The sequence below is a fragment of the Chiloscyllium plagiosum genome, chromosome 31 (genome assembly GCF_004010195.1).
Source record: "Chiloscyllium plagiosum isolate BGI_BamShark_2017 chromosome 31, ASM401019v2, whole genome shotgun sequence".
Taxonomy (NCBI): domain Eukaryota; kingdom Metazoa; phylum Chordata; class Chondrichthyes; order Orectolobiformes; family Hemiscylliidae; genus Chiloscyllium; species Chiloscyllium plagiosum.
The window spans coordinates 1665303-1690495 of NC_057740.1; the positions used below are offsets into that span (position 1 = coordinate 1665303).

At 40.4% G+C, this 25193-nt stretch overlaps 1 protein-coding gene across 3 annotated transcripts in view; it reads right to left on the reverse strand.

Annotated features, from left to right (window-relative positions):
- Positions 1–309: 309 nt before the first annotated feature.
- Positions 310–25193, reverse strand: part of LOC122565133 (calcium homeostasis endoplasmic reticulum protein) — a 67751-nt gene continuing 42867 nt past the window's right edge. Inside the window, exons 7-20 of one of the 3 annotated variants that reach the window (XM_043720794.1) lie at positions 22925–23014; positions 21286–21556; positions 20393–20553; positions 16965–17394; positions 15516–15757; positions 13717–13850; positions 10990–11076; positions 8336–8428; positions 6479–6631; positions 5674–5787; positions 4274–4402; positions 3024–3118; positions 2250–2435; positions 310–934 (exon numbers count right to left, since the gene is read on the reverse strand). In XM_043720794.1, coding sequence (XP_043576729.1) covers positions 897–934; positions 2250–2435; positions 3024–3118; positions 4274–4402; positions 5674–5787; positions 6479–6631; positions 8336–8428; positions 10990–11076; positions 13717–13850; positions 15516–15757; positions 16965–17394; positions 20393–20553; positions 21286–21556; positions 22925–23014 — 2223 coding nt within the window. In that variant the 3' untranslated portion in view covers positions 310–896. Of the gene's footprint in view, positions 938–2249; positions 2436–3023; positions 3119–4273; positions 4403–5673; positions 5788–6478; positions 6632–8335; positions 8429–10989; positions 11077–13716; positions 13851–15515; positions 15758–16964; positions 17395–20392; positions 20554–21285; positions 21557–22924; positions 23015–25193 lie in introns of all 3 variants that reach the window. The other 2 variants (XM_043720792.1, XM_043720795.1) reach the window with 2 other exon arrangements.

Consider the following 25193-nt stretch of genomic DNA (forward strand, 5'->3'; position numbering starts at 1 on the left):
AGCAGCTAAGCTTTCAGATGCCTGAGCATTAAGTTTTGCAATCCCCTTGCTAAGTCTCTTTATGTCTCTAACACTCCCTCCTCCTCAAAAGCTACACCTTTGTCCAATTTTTTAGTTTTGTCATTTCATCTCATGAGGCTCAGCATCAAATTTTCCTTTATATCACACCAGTGAAATACCTTGAATGTTTCATAATTTTAAAGGCGATCAATAACTACAAGTTGTTGTTGTCTACATGAGTAGAATGTGGAGTGACAGGAACACTGCTGACCAAATTGGAGATGGCCACAATAAACAGAATGCATTTAATTAAAGAATTACTGATTGAGAAACTTTACTCCTGCAGTTCAGATGAACAGGTTAAAATGGTTCACAAAAGTTCACATTAGGTCTAGTCTAGTGACTGATCAAACAAGAGTGTGTTAACAATCCAGGCACATCTCTCAATAACCAAACATAAAAGGGCAAGTGAAAATACTTCAAGACTTCAGATTCTTTCCTTACTACACAAGAGAGGAGACAGTCAAAATGTCCAATTTAGGCCAACACAAACATTTACAATTTGTCAGTATAAAAATTCTCATCCTATCATTGATGCCTACAACTTTGCACTGCTTCACCTAAAAAAAAATACACTGGGAAAAACACATCATTGTATAAGCAGATACCCCATGTGAAAATGAAATTACAGTATATTCAATCTACATGAAGATTCAAGAGGGATTTAATCCTCTGCTCATGTCCCAGCCCTGAAATACTCGGCTTTGAGGCCCCCCCCTTTGATTGATCAGTCCAGCAGGAAGTAGCTTGGGTTTCTAAGTCCTTATTATTGGATTATGGGAGTGATGTCACCATCTGAAGCAGAACAAACACAACTTCATCATCTTAAGCATGCTTCACTCTGGGGGTGGCTGCTCCTGTATTTCTTTCTTCACTGCAATAAACAGAAAAATATTAAAAAGCAAAACAAATATTCTAATACTTTAATTATTTGTTAACCATGATGGAAGAACTTATATTTGGAGAAATGATTAATGCATTCAAGCTGCATCTTGGATATTTCCATTGCCCTGAATATGACAGTTAACTTTACTAAATATGTCATGTTCCTGTTCTGTAACATAACAGTTACCAACAAACCTCCCCGAAGCCATGACTGAAGCAACAATTTAACACATCAGGACTAAAGGATAGGGGAGCCCTGGGAGTTACATAAAAACCATTGAGGTGAGACATCGTTTGTTTACAATATGAGGACACATTGCTTTGAGCTGCTGTTCAATCACTTGGGAAAAGTAAAGGTTTAGCTTAATAGTTCACATTTGAGAGGAGTTCAAATTTGAAATAAAAGTAAGTGTAACATTGGTGGTTTTTTTCGTCTCTTATTAGTAGCCTGTCACTACCTGACATGTTGGGAACATTCAAAGTGATTCTAATCAAAAAAACTCTGATGTTAGGCGAGAGAACTTGGAAGGATAGAAATGCCTTGCATGAGGCACCAAATGCTGTATGATTTTGGGACTAAATGTTCAGACATGACATGCTTGTGAGAAGGACTCAGTCTTTGGAATGCACACAGAAGATGCAATGAAGAACAGGTTCCAAACATGGTCCATCACAGGGTTGGTATGGCACAGAACAGCAAAAACATACACCGGGTTACTACCAATTGAAAACTTTAATTCAAAGTTTTGACACATGTTCTGCAATAAAGCTGCATGAAACATCCTGGCATCGGGTTATTGAAGTTAAAGTACTGAAGTACATAAAATTGGACATCTAAGACTACATGGGATGTTGTAAGTTTAGGTGATGATTCTTTATAAATGGAAGGATGTCAGCAAAGATAGGTTTTGAATCCTGTTTATTATAAGATGTATCATGATATTTGTAATAATTTGATAATCATGTATGTAAAATGAATGGGTAAAATCTGCGTAATGGATAGATAAAAACGAACAGGTTATGGGAAACTGTTTCCATAGCACAGGTGTTTAGTTCTCTAGTGTACACCAGGGACCAAGTAATTCAACAGCAGAAGTGACAGCTACAGCACTTTTAGCTTTAAAAAAAAAAGCTGTTTGCCCAGCTCAAAAGAGAGCTCCAAGCTCTACTTATTCGATGCATTTGCAAACTTTCACTATCAATGATCAGATCCTGTACATCAAGAGGTACAACTCTAATTATAAAGCAGCATAAGTGTCAACTTGGAGTGACATACCCAGATTGGATTAATTCACGCAACTTACTTTCATCTCTTGCTTTCATGCGAGCTATGAAAGAGTAACTCTTATTTCTTCGATAATTCTCATAGGGGTCGTCAAGTGGAACACCCACTCCCTTATACTGGTCCCACTTATCACGAATCTCTCCTCCTTTGATTGGGTCTTGAATGCCCTGTTCCTTTGCCCCAAGTCCTCCTGACCCACTCCAGCCTAGAACAAACCAACACAAGCAAAATGATTTTCTACTAAATACACAGTCAGTGGGAGTCCACATGGTATCACAGGAACTCTAGATATCACATTCTGAAGCCTTGAATTAACACTGGTGTTAGTATTTCTTGCTCAGTGAGTTTGACTATTTGCATTTCTCTGGTTAAATCTGTTAAATTAGCTAACTCAACCAGACATTGGCTTTAAGTCTCTCTCAATTATCCAAAATGGTTTTAAAAAAATTTCACATTGGCATTGCTGTACGACATTGCTATTTCAGTTGTACCTACGTCAGCTATGATGACATAAGACTTGAACATCCCAGGGTGTTACCACTGTTGAGTCTTGTGCATCCACTAAGCAAAAGCAACTTCAAAACCACTCAATTATAAATTACAAAAGCTTCATTAAATACAAACTACAATGCAAGACCAATGTTTTGCTTTGTAACACTATCCTGCCAAACTAATTATTTTGGTAAAAATCCCCAGCCACCCGTATGGCTTAGAGGAAATAACATGACACACCAAGTACCTTAAATAGAATTACTTTGAAAAACATGACTAGAAGCAGAAAAAGCAACCATACCCATCTTCATTAACAGCTGGTGTCCTTTGTTTTCTTCCCCTAGTCTCTGATCAGGAGTGAGGGTGACAGGACCACCTCCAAGTCCTGTTGTGGAACTAAAGAAAAACAGATGTCAATAAGTTAATCCTAAAGCAGAGATTCCCACAGGCAATCCTTGAGCAACAGCTGGAACAATTTGCAAGGACCTTTTGCTTTTGTGAAACAGAACAGCAAACAGCTGGATTCTGCAGTAATTTTAGATCTAGGATCAGATGCCTATCTTATGTTGACCAATTTTTGGAGAAAAGGCTGATGTCATTTGAGAGTTGCCAAGGTCTGGAAAACACCAATGCACAACCTCAACTGTGCTGAGCTTTGCTGATGACGCAGGTGATCTTACAACAGTGGAGGAGTGACAACAAATAAAAATTGGGTACAAGCCACTAATTAAGGGGAAAAAAAAACTGGCTCAAGGTGATTAATGATAAATAAAATTGCAGCAAGACTCATATCAGAAGGCAAGTGCCTCAAACTACATCAGAGATGATGTCGGCTGGGAATTGAACAAATATAAATGTTTTAAAACAGTCACCTCAATTATTTGGGAATATTAGAGAGAGGAGTTTTAGTCTGAGATTGTGATTAGAACATAGTTATGCGACTGGACAAATATAAAGCAGTTTAAGAGGCAGATGTACCAAAACAGAAGCAGCTACCTGGACAAAATAGGGCTGCAGAACATGAAGCCATTCAGGCTCACGGATGTAACCAGAGGATCTACAATTTGGCTAAGATCTGCAGGTCGATGTGAAAGCCACCCTTCTTTAACACATGAAAACCAGTAAAAGCTGAACACTTATCAATTTTTATTCTGCAAAAATTATTGCAGGAGTCCACTTTGTCACTGGTTGGCTCCACTAGGAGTGAGCTAAAGTCCACTGTTGTCATTCACCGTTACATACACCTCAGGAAATGTCAGCAGCAAACTCACATTTCAGGGAGGCAGAGACATGCAAGAATCTTGACCTCTCATTAAGCTCGGAAATGAGTGGTGTTAGTTTATTTTAGAAATACAGATGAGACAAAAGGAAATTTTTTTTTCCTTTCACTGTCTGTCTCCAATTTATTTTTGCCTTTTACCCCCTCTGTCTCACTTTGTGTGGATCACATTCACCCTTCAAGGGCCATTAGGGATGGGCAACAAATGCTGGTCTAGCCAGCGATACCCATATCCCGTGAACAAATAAAGGAAAAAAAAATCTCTTGCCAACCTTTTCTTTCTTTCTCCTCCTGAAACTCTCAGATTCTCTTGGTTCTGTAGGTTTCTTAATCTCTGTACATTTTGTGTCTCTCTTTCCCTCCCTCCTTTTCCTCTCATCCCGTTGAGACCTGGAGACAGACTGAAGGCCAACAAAATGATCTTCTCTCCCTCTCTGGGTACAATGCCATTTCTCCACAATACACCTCGATCTCGGGAGTTCTTTTCAGGAGAACCTGATCACCACAGTAACACTTCACACCAAAAACTTCCCTTCAGGAATAATTGCCTCCTCCAAAACCAGTTGTTCAATTTAATTTAGATAAGTTGGTAAATGAATTTGACCCCAAGGCTGGGGGAGAGCTGCCTCCCACCTGAATACTGGTCCTGATGTCTCATTTCCAAACTATTCCAAGGGAGCTTGGAAAGGTCCGTGCCACCAGTTATGACTTCTCATCCAACTTTCAATCTGGTCTAAATTCTGCTCTTTAACAAATCAAGCAAGAGCTTCCTAATAAAGAATGTTTTCTCAATGTCTTGTGGTTCATTATGCAGTTTCTGGTGGCTTAGATTACTATTTTAATATAAGCTTGACATTAAATCAGTAAGAAACTTTGTGTTATCAAAATAATGAAAATCCACTGCAAAGAATGAGGACATTCCTGGGGTGAAAATTCTAGCTTCAACACTGAAAACCTACAGCTGCCAGATCAAGATAATATTTAGTTTTGAAGTATGCCTCCAATAAAAGCAAAATAAAGTTTAACCCCAAGGATGAAAAAAGCCAACATAAACCCAAAATATCTGTATTTCTTCCATTATAACAACTGGAATGAATTTCAGAACCATGCTAACCTTGTTTTGGTGCAGAATGGAGTCTTTGAAGGGATAAGATAGATGCGCACACAATCTTTTCTGTACAGTAAAGAAGCTAACAATCTGTTCCCAGGTCTGCTGGTCACGGCCAATTTCCTACACTACAATAGACACCACACTCAGAAGTGCTTAATTGCCTGGGAAGTGCTTTCTCCCGAGATCATGAAGGCAAGTTATTCTGTTCTTTCAGAATATAGCACTTACTCAGCTAGGTTGCAGTCACTATCTAAATCCTTACTTATTTCATAAGTAGACTCCCAAATAGATAATCATCCAATACCATAAGTGTTCTTGAGAAGCAAACGCCATGCCTCAAACTTTCAACATCACAATATGGCTAAGGTAAATAAATTTGCCATTGAGCTTTTCTGCTACATTAAGTCTGGACCCAGAAAGGGAAATATTGTAATAAAGACTTACAATTTATATTAAATTCACAATGGGTCTTCAAAGCACATTCCCTACCAATCATTTACATTTATCCTATACCACAGCAACATCTTGTAATGGGTAACATGCTAATTTACATGAACTTACGGTGGAGTCTGGCTCCGTGACCTTGATACTCTCCTCTTTCCTGGTGAAAAGGATCGTGAACGTGAGCGAGAGCGTGAGCGAGACCTGCTCTGAGATGACCTTGACCTGCTATGACTGAAGATAATATTATGGAGATTTTAAGAGTCACAGATTCAGAATCATTCATCACGGAAACAAGCCCTTTGGCCTAATTTGCCCATGCCAACCAGTTTTCCTGAACTGAACTGGCCCTGATTTGGAGATGTCGGTGTTGGACTGGGGTGTATAAAGTTAAAAATCACACAACACCAGGTTATAGTCCAACAGGTTTAATTGGAAGCACACTAGCTTTAGGAGCGACGGTCCTTCATCAGGTGATAATGGACGGCTCAATTGAACTGAATTGGCCTTATTTGCTTGCTTCTGGCCCATATCCCTCTAAATCTTCCCTATCCATGTACCTGTCCAAGTGTCTTTTAAATGTTGTAATTGTACCAACCTTTGTCACTTCCTCTGGCAGCTCATTCCACATAAGCACTACCCTGTGTGTGGAAAACGTTGCCCCTCCGGTCCCTCTTAAATCTTTACTCTCTCACCTTAAATTCTAGTTCCTATAGTTTTGAGCTCCCCTACCCTGGGGAAAAGACCTTGGTTACTCAAATCTTAAATTTCAAGCGGGTCACAGCAATATGTGAGTTAAGACTTCAAAAACAGAAAACAAAATAATATTGATCGGGGCAAAACCATCTCAGTGGAGAAAACTCAGGACATACTGGAAAACCTGATTAACACATCTGCAGTTAAGCAGTATGGTTTGTTTTCTTACCTAGAATGTGAACCGGAATATGAACGAGAACGTGAACGGGATCGAGACCGCGACCTTGATCTGGAATAAGAGCGGGAGGACCGTGAAGACCTTGAGCTTGAACCAGAGGATGAACGCCTGCTCCGTGACCGACTTCGGGATTTTGATCGCCCGCTGTGGACAAATGGCTGGATTAGATATTGCTTTATTTTATTTTTCTTCTACAGAATTTTTTTCAACAATTTTCATCTCCAGCACCTCACTCAGCAAGAGTAAGACAGTCAAACTACAATCGACATTTTTGTAAATGTGAATTGAAATGCATTCAATCATTCCATATCACACACTGTATTTAGATTTATATATGGGGAACCCTATCACCATGTCACACACCCACCTGACTCAGACATCTATATTGTTCTCCCATTGTCACTGAGCCAATATGGATTACATAACCTAATATCACTACAGAAATTCTACAACAAGGACTCCAGTGATTTAGGGAAGTAAACAGACCATCACTTTCTTAGATCAATTAGATTAGAGACTAAATGTGGCCTTGAGAGCATTGGTTAAACACAGGGAAACAAAAAGAAAATCACCAGAGACACAAAAAGACTTAGTTTTTGTTTTTAATTCACTCATGGAACATGGATGTCACTGGCTGGGCCAACATTTATTGCCTATCCCCTACTTGTCCTTGAGAAGATTGTTGGTGGTGAGCTGCCTTCTCGAACCACTGAAGTCCATGTGCTGTATGTAGACCCACAATGTCCTTAGGGAAGGAATTGCAAGATTTTGACCCAACAACATGGCAGCATATTTCCAAGTCAGGATGGTAGAGGCTTGGAGGGGAACCTGCAGATGGTGTTCTGCATAATGTTCCATCAGGTTCCTCAAGTAAGGCAACACTCATTTTGCTGCTGCAATTCTCACAACATATCTCTTTATAGATACCTGATAGATTTGTGGCAAATTTCCTTCTTACTCCACGGGCGGTGGGGGTGTCTAAAGAGTATAATTCTAAAGTAACGTTCACCATCTCCTTAGTATGTGTTTGGAGCTAGTTTTTGTTTGGAAAATTTCACAAAACTTAGTGCATCCAAGGGTGCAGTGGTCAGCTGGCATCAGGCAACTCATTAACACCTCAAAATGGGATAATTTACTTTTTTTTGAAAACTAAATGAATAGTGAATGGCTATATTCCACAAAGCAGGAAGCTCCTGGCTCTGGCTATAATCTAAGTAGATTTAGCTGATTCTCGAGTGAAGGATATTCCGAGTGGAGATGTATAAGAGTCACTGCTCTTTACTCCTGATTGCCTTCTGCTAACATCAGATCGAAGTGCAATCATTGACACTGGTTGACGACAGCTCATGCTTGAAATGAAATATTCTGCTGAGATACTGGAGGGTATATGTCACGTATAGAAGAATGATCCCAGTCAAGGATTCAATACTGAGAGAGCAAGAGGGAAGATGAGAAAAATAATGGAAAAATAGAAGCAAAGACGAAACAGCATGAATATTCTGCCATTAGATGTCATTAGTTCTTTTTATAGATACTGTAATCTATCACAGAATCAGCACAGAGGAGGCAGTTTAACCAACCAGCCTATGTTGATACTAACCTTCACGATGAGCAAAAGTCCCCAAACCCAAAATCATAGACCCTCTACCTCATTTTTGTCATGGCAGTTTTTACACAACTTGGCCAATTTATTCTTAAATGTTGACATTGTCTTTGCTTTAATCATTACATCTGGCAGTGAATACCAAAGTCTCGCAAATGCTATGTAAAATCATCTATCTAAATCTCCTGCTCAAACCTGAAAAACATACAGAAGATGCCAAGACAGTGTATAATGTCCGCACTAACCGCTTTTCCGTTTTGACTCCACTACTGGCCTCATGGGGCTCCAAACGAGGTCCTGGTTTCATAGTTCCAGGTGTAGATGTGCTTGGACCCCCCCTGTATCAAGATTGTTGGGCAAATTGGATTACAGGTTACATTATCAATCAATAAATTGTTCACACATGCAGTTTCACATTTCATAATTATACACAACTATGTATTTTTCTAACACAAACTTTGATGCATTCCCACAACTGGAATTTAAAAGAAAGACAAAATTCTAGATATTTCAGGGATTTTACAGTCAAGGGTCACAATATACATTAATGATTTGGACAAAGAAATTGAATGCAATATCTCCAAATTTGCAGACAACACTAAGCTGGGAGTCAGTTTGTGCTGTGAGGAGGATGCTAAGAGGCTGCAGGGTGACTTGGACAGGCTGGCTGCATGGGCAAATGCTACATAATGTGGATAAATGGGAGGTTATCCACTGTGGTGGCAAAAAAAGAAAGGCAGATTATTATCTGAATGGTATCAATTTAGGAAAAGGTGAGGTGTAATGAGACGTTGGGTGCCATGGTGAAACAGTCGCTGAAGGTTGGCAAGTAGGTGCAGCAGGCAGTGAGGAAAGCTAATGGCACGCTGGCCTTCATAGTGACAAGATTCGAATATTGAAGTAGGGATGTCTTGTTGCAGTTATACAATGCTTGGTGAGGCCACACCTTGAGTATTTTGTGCAGGTTTGGTCTCCTGGTCTAAAGAAAGATATTCCAGCTATTGAGGGAGTCCAAAGATTTACCAGACTGATTCCTGGGATGGCAGGACTGACATATGAAGAAAGATTGGAATGACTGGGCTGGTACTCATTGGAATTTAGGAGAATGAGGGGGGAATCTCAGAAACATTTAAATCATGATTGGACTGGACAGGCTAGATGCGGGAAGAATGTTCCTGATGTTGGGGGAAGCCCAGAACCTGGGATCACAGTCTAAAAGGGGCAAGCTATTCAGGATCACGATGAGGAAGAATTTCTTCACTCAGTGTGAACCTGTGGAATTCCCTACCACAGAAGGCTGCTGGGGCCAATTCATTAGATATATTCAAGAGGTAACTGTACATGGCTCTTGTGGCTAAAGGAATCAAGGGGTATGGAGAGAAAGCGGGAATGGGATACTGAGATTTCATAATCAGCTATGATCATATTGAATGGTGTCACAGGCTCAAAGAGCCAAATGGCCTACTCCTGTACCTATTTTCTATGTCATAAAACGTTTTAGAAGATCAAGCATATGAACAACATCCTGTTACCCCAGCAATGAATGTTGTTGTCATTACTTGCCTAATTACTTACTGAGACAAGACAGCAGAGAGTGATGAACTGTATTATTTTTGGGATAATGATATTGTGGACTCCTTGGTTATATGGTTCTCTGTACTGAGACCAACTCATTTCCTTTGCAGCTAGGAACATACCAAATCTGCAAATTCTTTCAGCTAAATATGGTTACTATTCAAAAGATGAATCTATTGCTTGGAACAACTACGTTTTGAAAGGAAAAGCCCCTTTATAATAATAAATGGCAGAAACTTCAGTCATTCTCCAAATCAGAAAATCATACAATCCATAGAGTGTGGAAGTTAGCCATTTGGCCCACTGAGTCCACAGTGACCTTCTGAAGAGCACTCCATCCAGGCCCATAGCCCCTACCCTATCCCTGCATTTCCCAGGCCTAATCTACATAACTTGCATATCCCTGGACACTATGGACAATTTAGCATGGCCAATCCACCTAGCTTGAACATCTTTGGATATGGGAAGAAACCACAGCATTCAGAGGAAACCATCCAAATATGGGGAGAAAATACAAACACAGTCACCTGAGGATGGAATTGAACATGGGTCCCTGATGCTGTGTAGTTACCACTGCTGCTTCTGAGCCACCCCTAGATGCCCATTAGATTCAGAAATTGCACTTTTGGATTGGAAAATTGCAAACATCAGTTCATTAGTTAAAGTGGGGGCCTTGAAAACAGAGTCATGCCTCAGCTTTAGAGAGAATTGGCCAGGCTGTATCTGAATTATTGCACTCAGTTTTGTGTACTCACACTGAATAAAGTGTGTTAAGTACAGACTTATCAGAATGATGCAGAAGGTTAAATTATGAGGCCAATTTGCTGGAATTTACCTAATATTTCCTTGAATTAGAAAATTGAGAGATAATCAAACTTAGATGCTGAAAAAGTTTAAAAGGATTAATCACAGATTTGATTAGCTCCTCGAGTGGGTAATCTGGATCAAGTAAACATGAAACTGAGTTTAGACCTGAGCAATTTGGAAGGGAAATCTGGAAGCACTTTGTTTATGCAAAGTATTTGAAATTTGGAATCATTTTCTGAAAACCCTCAAGTCTGAGGTGCTCCGAAGTCTAAGATTGTTATATAGTTGTTAAAGGGATATGAAGTTAAGGATATGAAAAGATTCAGCTGCCATTCAGCTTCAGTCTGACAGAATGGCTCAAGGGGTGTTTGGCCTGTCCACACTCCGATCTATTAACTGGTAATGACTACCATCATTGTTAGCTAACAAAAACATAAAATCAAGTACTAGACAGGTTTGATCATGCAATTTTCTATAATTTTAATCCCATTTCTCTCCTCTCCAAATCAACACTCACCTGTTCCTCTTTTCTTGCCCCTTTTTCCTCCGGGCTCGCATTTTGGCTCGGAAAAATTCATACAGCCCATTCTGCTCCCAACCTTCACTGCACAAGAAAACCGTAATTTATGAAGGTGAAACAAGTCCAAGTGAATCATTGCCATATTAAAACAGAGAAACTAACAGCAGAGACTTTCACTTTTTCTTGTACAAAATTAATTTACATATGCGTAGTGATGGGTAAATGTAGCAAGAATCTGCAGAAAGCTGCCTACAGAACAGTATACAGGCAAACATACTCTAATGAAGTTTAAATGGATGAATGTGGCTTACACTTTGGGAAAAAGAACAGAAAATTGAAATAGCATCAAATTCATTAACAGTAAACGAATGAACAGGGCGATTGAGGAATTGCCGCTACATGGATGATAGAATCATTTGGCTAAGAATGAGGTCATTTGAGCAATTGTGTCAATACTGGTTCTGAGAGAGAATTACCCAATTGGTCCTACTTTCTTATATACCAGCAATGTTTTCATTTCAAGTATATATCCAATTTCCTTTTTCCTAATGCACACTATTTAAAAGCAGACTGCAGCTGGCAAAAGTCATTAAGAGAAAAAGTGAGACCCTGAACACAAAAGTGGAAAGGTGACAATGTAATTGTAAAGACCCTAGCTAGGCATACATTAGTACAGTAGAATTTTTCATTCTATATTAAAGAAAACACTGAAGCTTATGAAAATGCCACAATGTAAATTTATTGTAAAATAAAGACAGTACAATGAAATCATAAAAGACTTGAGAAATGTATGAGAGTTGACTGTGGGATCTGGGTAATGTTTAAAGTTTTGAACAGTCTACAATGTAAACAGTCTACATTGAAAGTGTTGAAAATGTGTTGCTGGAAAAGCGCAGCAGGCCAGGCAGCATCCAGGGAACAGGAGAATCGACGTTTCGGGCATAAGCCCTTCTTCAGGAAATGTTTTCCAGCGACACATTTTCAGCTCTGATCTCCAGCATCTGCAGACCTCACTTTCTCCCCTACATTGAAAGTGTTCCAATTGACAATTTAAAGTTATGCTATCAGAGCACACATCAAAGTATCAGAAGCGGTTACTGACGGAGTCATTCGTCCTGTTTTAGATACACAAGTTGCAATAGGAAAAACATCAAACGATACAGAAATGAAGCTAAAAAAAAAGAGATACATTGTGAACCTGGTACTGGCATTAAATTTGTAAGATATCGATAAAAACCAAGTTTTACTAAGATTTTTACTTAGAATTCAACTAGTCAGCAGAATAAAACCACGGTAGAATCAGATTTGATCTATTGATAATGATAACAAAAAGATAAAGACATTTTTGATATGGGGGTGGAGGCGGGGGAGGTTGGGGAAAAGAGAGAGAAAGCTTGATAAATTAGCCAAATGTAGAATGGGTAAAAGCCTCAATTGCATTCTATTTGTAACTATTAAAAGTCTGAAGAAAGCAAAGGCACTTTTACATATAAATACATTCATATAATATAATTAGGAAAAGGACTGGTAGATAGCTAATGCTATTCCTAAAAGGGAGATAGAGAAAAGTCCAGGAAACTTAGGCAAATCTGCTTAATATCACTGGGAGTACAGATTCCATTATCTTTTCCACAGGACGCAATAGGTAAACATCTATAAACTAAACATATAACACAGATTTCAAAAAGGAAAATCCATGCTTGACCAAACTCAAGCGTTTTGAAGAAATACGAAAAAGTGTAAACAAAATTAATAAAGTAGATGCATTTACAAGAGGGCTTCAATAAAGTACCACATGATTCATGGTTAAGATTTCAGAGTATGTTGTCAGGATTCTGTTGCCAGCACAGATTCACACTCGGACCATTATTGTCCATAATTTACATCGATGATATAGATTTGGGAGTATTATTTCAAAACTTGAGGATGACATACAGCAGACAATGAGGTCATTTGAGCAATTGTGTCGATACTGGCTCTGAGAGAGAATTACCCAATTGGTCCTACTTTCTTATATACAGGCAATGATTTCATTTCAAGTACATAAAGAAATGCCAAAATAGACACAGATTAACAAATTTGTTTTAATATAAATTTGAATTGTGTTATGAAAGAAAAACTGAAGTGGTCAAAAATCTCTTGTAAAATTACAGGGATCTAGAGCACACAAATCGTTAGAAGCAACAATATCAATTAATAAAGATGTAAAACAAAAATCAAACCAAACTCGAGGAATAGCATTGAAAAGTAGATGCACTCTATAGAACTATGGTTGAACCACAGTTCCAGCGCACAGTTCTGGTTTTCACGATGAAATAGTAAAGATACTGAAGGAAGATTAAAAAAATCATTTCTTCAGGACTGAAAAGACAAAAGGAATGAAATGATGCGGATCTAAGGATATGAAGGAGTTTAATTAGAAAGAAAACAAGGAATGAAAGGTGTGTAGTTTAATATCTAGGGAGAATACATATAAGACAATTTCTACTGCATTTATCAAGGAGCGTTTTGCATGTAGATGGAATTCAAGGGGAAGCTAGATGTAACTTGTCTGCAGTATAAATTCAAGTATGGAGTAATTGGGAGGAATAGTCTGTTTCACTGGTGTAACTGCTATGTAGTCACTTACATTTTCAATGCCTGATAACTAGGTAGATAGCACACAATTTTCATCATACATTGACAGAATTGAAGCAGCAATACAGTCTTTGCAACGACTCCTACCTGTTTCTTGGTCTGTCATGTGATGGTGGGCTGTAAAATGCCTCAACTGCAGCAAGAAGCCTCTCATTAGGTGGCATTGGAGGTGGAAGGCGCATGTCTTTAGGTTCCAGAGCCTTGTAGTCATGGTCCTCCAGCTGTTTGCAAGTAAGGATGAGTAATGGTAAACAGTTGGTTTATGGAGTGTGTTTAGCAGGAGAAAAGTATCTGACAATAGATCATGCTACTAGTTCTAATGAAGCCATTTGAATTCAGCTTTTTAAAAAATGACTTGTTGATGAAGCATTCTAAATGGTTAGTACTTTACACTACAGGTGCTGATGATAAAAGACAATGATAGTTCAGAATCAGAGCTAACAGCTTCCAGTCAATATCTATAATCTCACTACTTGCACCACAATCTGACTAATTTAGGCAAATTCAAATCTCACTCCTAGGAATTAAGCACATAATTCATAGATACTATCTTTTGAGGAGTCGGTAAACAAAGATTCCATTTGACCTCTCAGATGGTGAATGTTAAGGATTCCATTGTACAATTAAACGATAGGGAGTTCTGGTCTTCAGTCCTCCCCCAAACTGAGTTGAATTGCTGATGATTCTAGCCCCCTCATAAACCACTATCACTGGTTGAACAAAGGTGTAGATGAAACTGATGTAAAGTTCTGTGCAAGAGAAGGCGAAGGAGGACTTTTCTTTTAAAACATAGTGACTATAATGACCTGAAACTCTCATCGTCAAAGGTGATGGAAAACGACTTACGATTTCTGAAGGAAACTGGATGTGTGCTTGAGGGAGATAAACCGGCTGGTTACAGTGAGAGAGCAGGGGAAAAAGAGACTGACTGGACTGCTCTACAGAGAGCGAATGAAAACTTGACGGGTTGATTGGAACCTATGCCTGAATGATCTACAAAGGAGAAAGTGAGGACTGCAGATGCTGGAGATCAGAGCTGAAAATGTGTTGCTGGAAAAGCGCAGCAGGTCAGGCAGCATCCAAGGAACAGCATCCAAGGAACTGAAGAAGGGCTTATGCCCGAAATGTCGATTCTCCTGTTCCTTGGATGCTGCCTGACCTGCTGCGCTTTTCCAGCAACACATTTTCAGCTCTAATCTACAAAGGAACAGATTGTATTCTTATTACTCAGGGTTGAGCTCTGACTTTGTATCACCTCTATCACTAGAGTTGTCTCCTGCTAGCTCTGTAAAAGATTAGCTATTTTCACTCTGTCTCAGCTCAACAAACCACTGAAACAGGCATCAGTGCTTTCATAACCTGCAAAATCAACTCCACAGCTTTCCAGGTGGACTCCCAGCCTACAACACCCACTCTTGATTAAACTTAAACCCATCTAAACCTCTGCTGCCCATATGTTAATCCACACACAAATCGATGTTGTTCTTTACCGATCTAGTTTGGTTCCCAGGCAACCAACACCTTTGATTTAGCATTGTAAATAAATTTTATGGTATTACCCTCCCATTTCTGTAACCTTCAAAATCTGTCACCTATACATCCCACTCCCTTTGGCAGAGAATTGGTGGTCATTTGTTCAACCACAGATCCTAAACTCTGGAATTTCTTTGCCAAACATCTGAGTTTATCTCTCACTGCTGCTTTAAGGCCCTGTTTCAAACCTACTTCTATGACCTAACATTTAGTTACCTGTACCTTAATGGTTGCACATCAGCTTTTGATCAGGAGCCTATGAAGCAGTTTTGGTGCCTTCTCATGTTACAAAATGACACACAGAATGCAAGTCAATCCTGATACAGGCAGACCGAGCAATATTGGAAGCTTACCTTCACCAGTGGTGCCATTAATCCTGCCGGGAGATCGAAATATGGTACGTTGGGCACCAGGCTAGGATCATCTGGGCTGATCTGTGGTGGAGGGGGCCCTTGCCGTCTGATATGGGGTGGCTGTCCATTAAAACCTGGAGGGGGACCAGCAAAATCTGGGTGTTGGGGCCCACCCCATGGAGGGGGTTCTCCCATTCCTGGCGGAGGCATTCGGTGTGGAGGATGATGAGGAGGGCCCATATCTGGAATATTAACATTGAAGAGGCATTTCAGCCAAAGTTCAATACCTGGTTCTGTTTCTTAGTTGTATTAATGTTTCAGGCTTATATATAACACAATACTATTACACCTGACCTATACGTGTCAAATCACAAAGGAATTTAAGACAACTATTTATTAGAAAATTAATAAACTGTAGTTTATAAAAGGAACATTAATGCAAATCTTGCATTTAGCAATAAATTGAAATTGCAAATGATTTGTTTGACAGATAGGAGATGTGACTGATGCATACAAATTCACAATTTTGCTCAAACATGGGAAAATATAACCAGATTTGATTCTGAATTACATATGCAGTTCACAACCATGAATGAAAAAGGCTATTCTACCCAACTAAACCAAAGTTATGTTTCACTAGGTGAAGCATTCAACAGATTTCACCTGACTTTCCTATCTGCCTTCAGTCAGTTATAAATCTCCCCCTTAGTCAGGAATGTAAAGAACTTAGCATCACTGTTATTCCTACAGACTTTACAGGCTCAGCACAAAAAAGTGCTCCAGGGTTGGTAAGTCAGGGCCAAGAAAAAAAACTATCAGTCAAGGCAAGGGTCTGATCTCTCCCACTGGTGCTGTATCACAGTGGTGAAGTATTGGTTTTGGCTCACTGGTAACACTCAGCTTCTGAATCAGGATTGCGTACTCAAGTCCTACCCCAGAACCTTGTACGCAAAATCTAGGCTGACATTACAACACAGCACAGCACACCCTCTACTGTGCACTACTGGAGGTCACACTGATGGAGCAGTGGTTCAATTTGTCTTCTAACGTTGATGTAAAACGTTTCATGGCAGTATTATGAAGTTTGGAGAAATGTGCCTTTTGTCCTAGGTAACATTTATTCCCTATCACAACCAAAACAGACAATTGCTATCACACTGCAGTTTAAGGGACCCTTGTTCTGTGCAAGTTGCCTTCCATGTTTCCTACATGTAAACTCTGATAACATTTCAAATATACTGAGAGAGCTTGGCTTTGGGGCATTAACACTGTTAAGAAGTGCTGCACTAATGGAAGTCTTTCTTTCTCTATAAGCACTTGGAAGAAACTTCCATGGAAAATAAGTGTATGAAATCAGCTTGAAGTCACAACAATGCAAAGTTAAAAACAGTTAAGAAAGAACTTAACTACATAATGCTATCAATGCACAGGCTGCTGGGAATTATTTACCTGGTGGAAAGTCTCCCTGTTGATAGTCAAAATGGTGAGGAGGATATGGGGGACGATCGAAGTGGTGTCGAGGAGGGAAGTCATCCTGCATGAACCGCGGAGGAATGCGATTAAAGTTGTGGGGGTGTGGAGGCTGGTTGAAAGGTGGGTGCTGTTGGTGTGGTGGGAATGGGGGCTGCTGGCGAAAGTGAGGAGGTCTCTGCATTCTGAATGGTGGGTCCCGCTGCCCTCCCCAGGGTGGCTCATGCTGGTTGTTCCACGGGGGCTCAAACTGATTATTCCAGGATGGCTCATGCTGGTTATTCCAAGGAGCATCCCGTTGGTTGTTCCAATTTTGTTCCCGCTGGTCATTCCACATCCCTTCATGATTGTTATTCCAGGGTTGGCAATGAGGTGGTCCTTGGTGTGGAGCATTAAACCCCTGGTCAAACTGGCAATGGTAAAAAGAGAAAGACATGCTCAGACTCCAAGAATCATTATTTAAAGCACATTGAATTGACAGCACAGAACCATTTATTTATTCATTAAATGTTACGACAGCATGGTTTAAACTGCAGCTATCAACACTTGTTGACTTACCTTTTTAAAAAGCTGGCATACGTGACACCTTGGTAATGATGAGGTCCATGTCAAATGAACTGATTCATAAAGAGATCTTTCTCAATTTTAACTAATTCATCCAAACAAATGGTTTGGGTTGAACAGCTAATTTATATCATGCTCAACTTGACTCCAAGACATTCATTCTCTGACTAGCCCAGCTAGTGAATGGAAGCATTAACAGGGGCAAAGAGAAACTCCAACTCAGTGAACACTGCACTAACCTAACAATCAGTATTAATGGGCAATAATTAAAAATACAAAATAAAAATTGCAAGAACTGTGGAATCTGTAAATCATAAGCAAAAATAGAGATTGCTGGAAAAGCTCAGCAAGTCTAGTAACATCTATGATTAGATTCCCTACAATGTGGAAACAGGCCCTTCGGCCCAACAAGTCCACACCGACCCTCCGAAGAGCAACTCACCCAGATCCATTCCCCTACATTTACCCCTGACTAATGCACCTAACACTATGGGCAATTTAGCATGGCCAATTCACCTAACTTGCACATCTTTTTGGACTGTGGGAGGAAACCGGAGCACCCGGAGGAAACCCACGCAGGCATGGAGAGAATGTGCAAACTCCACACGGACAGTTGCCTGAGGCAGGAATTGAACCCGGGTCCCTAGCGCTGTGAGACAGCAGTGCTAATCACTGAGCCACCGTGCTGCCCTGTTTCGGGTCCAGTGACCCTTCCTCAGATTTATCTTCACAGATGCTGCCAGATCCACTGAGCTTTCCCAGCAATCTCTATTTCTAATTTGTTCGTAATTAAAAATACTTCTTTCAAATAGGGTTAGTTATTGAAATCTGTTCACACTCACATTATGGGAGAAATATACTGCCAAGCCTGATCCTGTCCTCATTAGGCCTCCATTAACTTGGTCTTTGTTATTACAACATTCATTAAAATGACAGCTGTCACCTTTATATAACCAAGTAATGCTGAAAAAGCACAAGCAGATACTCAAATGCTGCTTTAAGAAAGTGCAGAATACTGACTAAGGATAATGGTAGGCTAGTACCACTTACAAGAATACACAGTATTTCCTGCAGGAAGTGTGTCAAAAGCAAGATTATTTTAAAAATGATCATTCTTTAATTAGAAATCCTGAGCAGCATGTACACACAGGTTTGACATGTTATTTAATTACAACCAGGCCATGTGTTTCATAAGATTGCTCTCATCGCGTGGGCGGCACAGTGGCATAGTGGGCGGCACGGTGGCACAGTGGTTAGCACTGCTGCCTCGCAGCGCCAGAGACCCGGGTTCAATTCCCGACTCAGGCGACTGACTGTGTGGAGTTTGCATGTTCTCCCCGTGTCTGCGTGGGTTTCCTCCGGGTGCTCCGGTTTCCTCCCACAGTCCAAAGATGTGCAGGTTAGGTGAATTGGCCATACTAAAATTGCCCGTAGTGTTAGGTAAGGGGTAAATGTAGGGGTATGGATGGGTTTCGCTTCGGCGGGTCGGTGTGGACTTGTTGGGCCGAAGGGCCTGTTTCCACACTGTAATCTAATCTAATCTAATCACACACATATAACAGATGCCAACAGAGGAACCTATTCATGGGAAAGCATTCTTGAATAGCAGCACTGCTTTGGTTGACAGGCACAAGAGATAAATGAGCTGACACTTTACATTCATGGTAAGACCTTTGTGTCCTTTTATAGGTCACTGATTTAGAAATATAGCATTATTTATGGTTTCCTAGTTGGCAGTTAAATGTACTTCAAGTTAGAATGAAGGAAAGCACCTAAAATCCATGTTGCATTGAGTCCCCAGTCTTAGTCAGATTTCAATGGATTCAGAGAAAATGGAGAAGTGGAAGAACATTTACTGGGGTTCATGACATGGGAGGAAGGGCTGAAAGTATTAACCAGTGAAATAAGAACAAGATGAGGGAAATAATATAAATCCTGTATTTACAGATCAAAATTGTGCACATCTTATGGATATAATTTAAATATACATTAAAATTTATATAAATGAAAATGTCTTTTAAGTATATGAGCAAAAGATACTGTAGTATCAAACATGTGTAACATGTTCACTTAAATATTCTGCATTCAGTGTCCTGGAGGACACTGGCTTGGAAGCACTGACCTTCTGCAGCTGCACCACATCACCAGCCTTCCATCCTTAGTGTATGATAAGTTATTATTTGGTTCCCTTAATTAATTAATATCCTTGAACACTTTAGCTAGTGTTTCACCACTTATTGTATTTACCTTTATCACCTAAAATATTTTAAACTTCATGTTTCTCTAATTTCCAGCTATTTACACTGTTATTGGCTGTTATTCACCAGCTAATCAACCTTTCCTATATCATTATTGACAATTCCTTTCACAGTCACCCTCCCTGTCTCAGGATTCTCCTGTCACTTGCTCCTTGAGTTTAAGCTCACTGCCTGTCTCAGGATTCTCCTGTCACCCACTCCTCTCGGTGATGCTGACTGCCTGTCTTATGGTCTTCCTCCAATACACTATAGATGACACGGACTGCCTGTCATGGAATTCTGTCACACCTGCCCTTCTAGGTGATGCTGCTAATTGTCTCAGCTTGCTCCTCTCACTCGCTCCTCTGTGATGCTGACTGCCTCTCTGGTGGTTCTCTTGCACACTCCTCTGTGTGACACAGACAGCCTGTTTTGGGACAATCAGTTTGCTTGATTTATTTCTCTACTGATACTGTAATTATTTTTCCTAATTTATTATTCCTAAATAGGAGATTTTGATGCAGCTCCCTCATTCCTGACATTTGCTTGCTCCATCAATGGCTACATATTACTCCACAGACCTGGAAGAATTCCCCAAACCAGTACCTGTTGCTGTTGACCCCAGAGTGGCATGGCAGGACGTTCGAACCATGGTGGCTTAGAAGACGAGTGCTCATGTTGCCCAGGTCCTCGCTGTCCTGCTGGACTGAGTTCTTGCCCTCCACTTGGCACATTTTCAGGGAGGGAAAGTGGGGGCTTGGCCTCATCTGTAATATAATCAGAAGATTTTTAAAAGTGGTTCCTCTCAATAGCATCCTACAAAAATCTCTACAAAAACACAAAAGTTGCTGTTAATTGGCTAACTTTCCAAGGCAAGTCATGGCAACCAACTGTGCACAGGCTATGGGACACTGTGTGTGGGAAGGAAATGGCCTCTCATGCTGCATCTTCCACGAAAGGCCAATGATGACTAGACATAGTGAGCTTGCCATGTAGAACTCCATCATGGAGTTCAGAAATTTCTCAAGAACTTGTAAGTAGAATAATCAAATCAGGCTTATTACCTTTCCATGAATGGCTGAGGAAGTGAAATGTGAGCCCTCCAATTTGCAGTGTATTTCTTCTAACGTTTTTAAACTATCAATGAAGGGAAGCAATAATACCTTGCTCTCATGATACTTGTGTTGCAAAGAACCTGACTTTGTTCCGATTACTCTTTGACTCAGATAAAATGCTCAAAAACAGCTCCATATCGGAATTTCAAACACAGACATTCACTGAGAGGGACCTCTCTTGAGCCTCTACTTATCCTGAAAAGTCAAATCTCATCAGGTTAGAGGTCAACAGCCTAATCCAGGATTTCTGTAAACATGAGTTTTACGTAAGATAGCAGTGGAAATAAAAAAAATTATGTAAATATGCACATCTTTCTTTTTTAATTCAAATGTACAATGTGCTAACACTTCAGTTCATATGTTTCATTTCATTCATTACTGCACCTTGTGTCTCAGTTGGTGAGAGCGCTGGCAGATCTTGGCTCGGAGGCATTGGGATGTGTGGTGGTGGAGCCTCAGGTTCCAGCAGTGTTTGGGGCTGTGCCTGGGGTTGGGGCTGGGGCTGAGGCTGGGGTGGAGGCTGGGGTGGTTGATGTTGATGTTTGGTGAGACTGTCCACAAACTCTTGGTGATGGGCTTTCAAGCTCTGGATCTGTTGCTGGAATGCCATCTGAATGGGCTGAACCACAGCAGCAAACTCTGTGATTAAAGAGGCCTGCAAGAAGTACCATACAGAAGCACAAAATTACATTCAGGAACGTTGATGGAGAAGATGAGATCAGTGTAAACCAAAGATGCTGGCAAAATAAAGAATAGGCTCAAGGCATCAAGCAATGCATGTTTATCATAAAGATCTTGAATTTAATTAAATTCCTGAGAAATAAAATGGATAATTCCCGTAAGAGATTCACAGTAGGGGTTTGGTCAACTGGTTTCTTTCCAAATATTGCTAACAATTTTACTATGTAGTTATGCATTGTGGCATCCTTGCATCAGAGGTAACAATTTGATCCGAGTCAGAAGGTGGTTAAAATACCTGAACACGCAATCTAGGCTGGTACTTCACTGTTGGCAAAGCCATTTTTTTGGCATAGATGTTATCCGTGCCTTTCTATCTAAGTGGATCTATAAGATCCTACAACAATATTTGAAAATAGGGGGATTCTCTTTGTGACTTAGACAGCACTTTTATGTCAACTAACATCAGACAATCTGATCATTTATTTCCTTTGCTGGGAGATGGTGCACTATTGCTGCAGTCCTAAATCCTAACTCTTTAATTTATTAAGAGTACTGTTGTGTTAAAAAGGAACTTGATACTCATCACCAGTCGCAATACCACATTTCCCAAGCTAAGTCCAGCATAGTCATTTGCAAAAGCTAGGATCTCATTACCTGAAAAAGGCACCTGTGCCATTTTCTGAACTACCACTCAATTTTCAATTCATCACACAAGTCGTCATTGCAAATTCCCTGCTTTAGTCTCCAAATTAGTGCCAAATTTGCATTACTTTGATGCTACAAGCCAACATCTACTAAGAATGGAGACAAAATCATGCAAATCTATCTCAAGTTGGATCCTTTGAGGGAGAGGAGAATGGATCTTTTCATCTAATTAATCTAAGCTAATGTTTAGCACAGGTGACAGCTTACTGTATCACCTTGACTGTTTTACAAGGTTTGAAGACAAGATAAGATAAAGTCACCATAATCACAGAGGCCTGTTTCTCATTAGAGACAGAAATGACTGGTGGTAAATTTGACAGGAGGCTAGCTACATCTCAGGCAAGGGGAGACGTTGAGAAGGCATGACCTTCATAGTGCAGGAACTGAACCTGCACATCATTTTGCATTGCAAATCAGCCACCCAATAGATTGAGCTGTGCAACACTGCCAAAAACATGGTGGAAGTGAATTTGAGTCTTTTTTGCTTAGATGAGCATAGGATTTAACTTAAAAAGCATCTGAAAAATAAGCTGACTTCCTAATCGAAACTTATTTTAAATGTTAACTATGCCAAAGATAAGCAGTAGGTTGTTTGCATTTTGAATAGCAGATGCTACAGGTACCACAAGTTACTAACCTGGTACTGTCCAAGTCCAAGAGCTGGGCTCTGCAACTGCTGAATAATGGACTCATCAAAGTAACCATTCTTCTCCCACAGTTGCAACAGCTGTGAAAAAATTATTTTAAAAATGCTGTGTTAGGAGATGTCAGGCTGCACAATCTTTTCAAATGTATTTGTGGGTATGGTCGCCAAGCTGTGAAGTTGATTCACAGACATTTCATCCCCATTCTAGGTGACCCCCTCAGTGGTTTGGAGCCTCCTGTGAAGCGCTGCTGTACTGTGCCTTTTGGAATTTATTTGGTTTTGTTCCTGCTGTTTCCAATTGTTCATTGTAGTGGTCAGTATACTGGGTCTAGGTCAATGTGTTTATTGATGGAGACTGTGGATGAGTGCCATGCTTCTAGAAATTCTTTGGCTATCCTCTGTTTAGCTTGTCCTATTATCGTAGTGTTTTCCCAGTTGAATTTGCAGTCCTTGTCATCTGTGTGTATGGCTACCAGGGACAACTAGTCAGGGTGTTTAGTAGATAGTTGGTGTATGTGGATGCGAATTGTTAGTTGTCTGCATGGGAATCTTGTCGGCTACATTTGTCTTGAACATGATGGGTACTGGGTCTTTTATTCTGGTGAATTTTGTATGAGTGCAGTAATTGATTTATGGGGTGTCATGAATCCAAGTAGTCGGAGATGTCTGGCTGTTATTTCAGAGACATTTTTTAATATAAGGTAGCGTGGCTAGTGTGTTAGGTCATGGCATGGCATTGTCGTCTTGTTTGTCTGCTAAGCATCTGCACATCAAGTTGTAGTGCTATCCATCCTTGGCAAAGACTTTGTGGAGGTGTTCTTTTTCTTCGCTTTGCAGGTAATGCAGTGTGTTGCAGCCCTTTTGAACAGAGTCCTAATGCAACTTCTCTTTGTGTGTTGTGCTGTAGTTCAGGATCTGGTGCGTATGTGGCTTTTACAAAGTCACAGAGATGTACAGCAACGAAACACGGTCCAACTTGTCCATGCCGACCAGATATCCCAACCCAATCTAGTCCCATTTGTCAGCACTTGGCCCATATCCCTCCAAACCCTTTCTGTTCATATACCCATCCAGATGCCTTTTAAATGTTGCAATTGTACCAGCCTCTACCACATCCTCTGGCAGCTCATTCCATACACGTACCACCCTCTGCATGAAAGTGTTGCCCCTTAGGTCTCTTTTATATCTTTCCCCTCTCACCCTAAACCTATGCCCTCTAGTTCTGGACTCCCAAATCCCAGGGAAAAGACTTTGTCTACTTATCCTATCTATGCCCCTCATGATTTTATAAACCTCTATGAGGTCACCCGTCAGCCTCTGACGCTCCAGGGAAAACAGCCCCAGCCTATTCAACCTCTCCCTACAGCTCAAATCCTCCAACCCTGGCAACATCCTTGAAAGGGTTCAGAAAAGATTTACAAGTTTCACAACATCTTTCTGACAGGAAGGAGATCAGAATTGCACACAATATGCCAAAAGTAGCCTAACCAATGTCCTGTACAGCCGCAACATGACCTCCCAACACCGGTACTCAATGCTCTGATCAATAATGGAAAGCATACCAAATGCCTTCTTCACTATCCTATTTACATGCAACTCTACTTTCAAGGAGCAATGAACCTGCACTCCAAGGTCTTTTTGTTCAGCAACATTTCCCAGGACCTTACCGTTAAGTGTATAAGCCCTGCTAAGATTTGCTTTCTCAAAATGCATTTATCTAAATTAAACTCCATCTGCCACTCCTCGGCCCATTTGTCAATCTGATCAAAATCCCGTTGTAATCTGAGGTAACCTTCTTCACTGTCCACTACACTTCAAATTTTGTGTCATCTGCAAACTTACTAACTATACCTCCTATGTTCACATCCAAATCATTTATATAAATGACAAGTAGTAATGGACCCAGCACCGATCCTTGTGGCACTCCACTGGTCACAGGCCTCCAGTCTGAAAAACAACCCTCCATGACCACCTCCGTTTTCTACCTTTGAGCCAGTTCTGTATCCAAATGGCTAGTTCTCCCTGTATTCCGTGAGATCTAACCTCGCTAATCAGTCTCCCATGAGGAAGCTTGTCGAACGCCTTACTGAAGCCCATATAGATCACATGTACGTCCCTGCCCTCATGAATCTTCTTTGTTACTTTTTCAAGAAACTCAATCAAGTTTGTGAGACATGATTTCCCAAGCACAAAGCCATGTTGACTATCCCTAATCAGTCCTTGTCTTTCCAAATACATGTACATCCTGTCCCTCAGGATT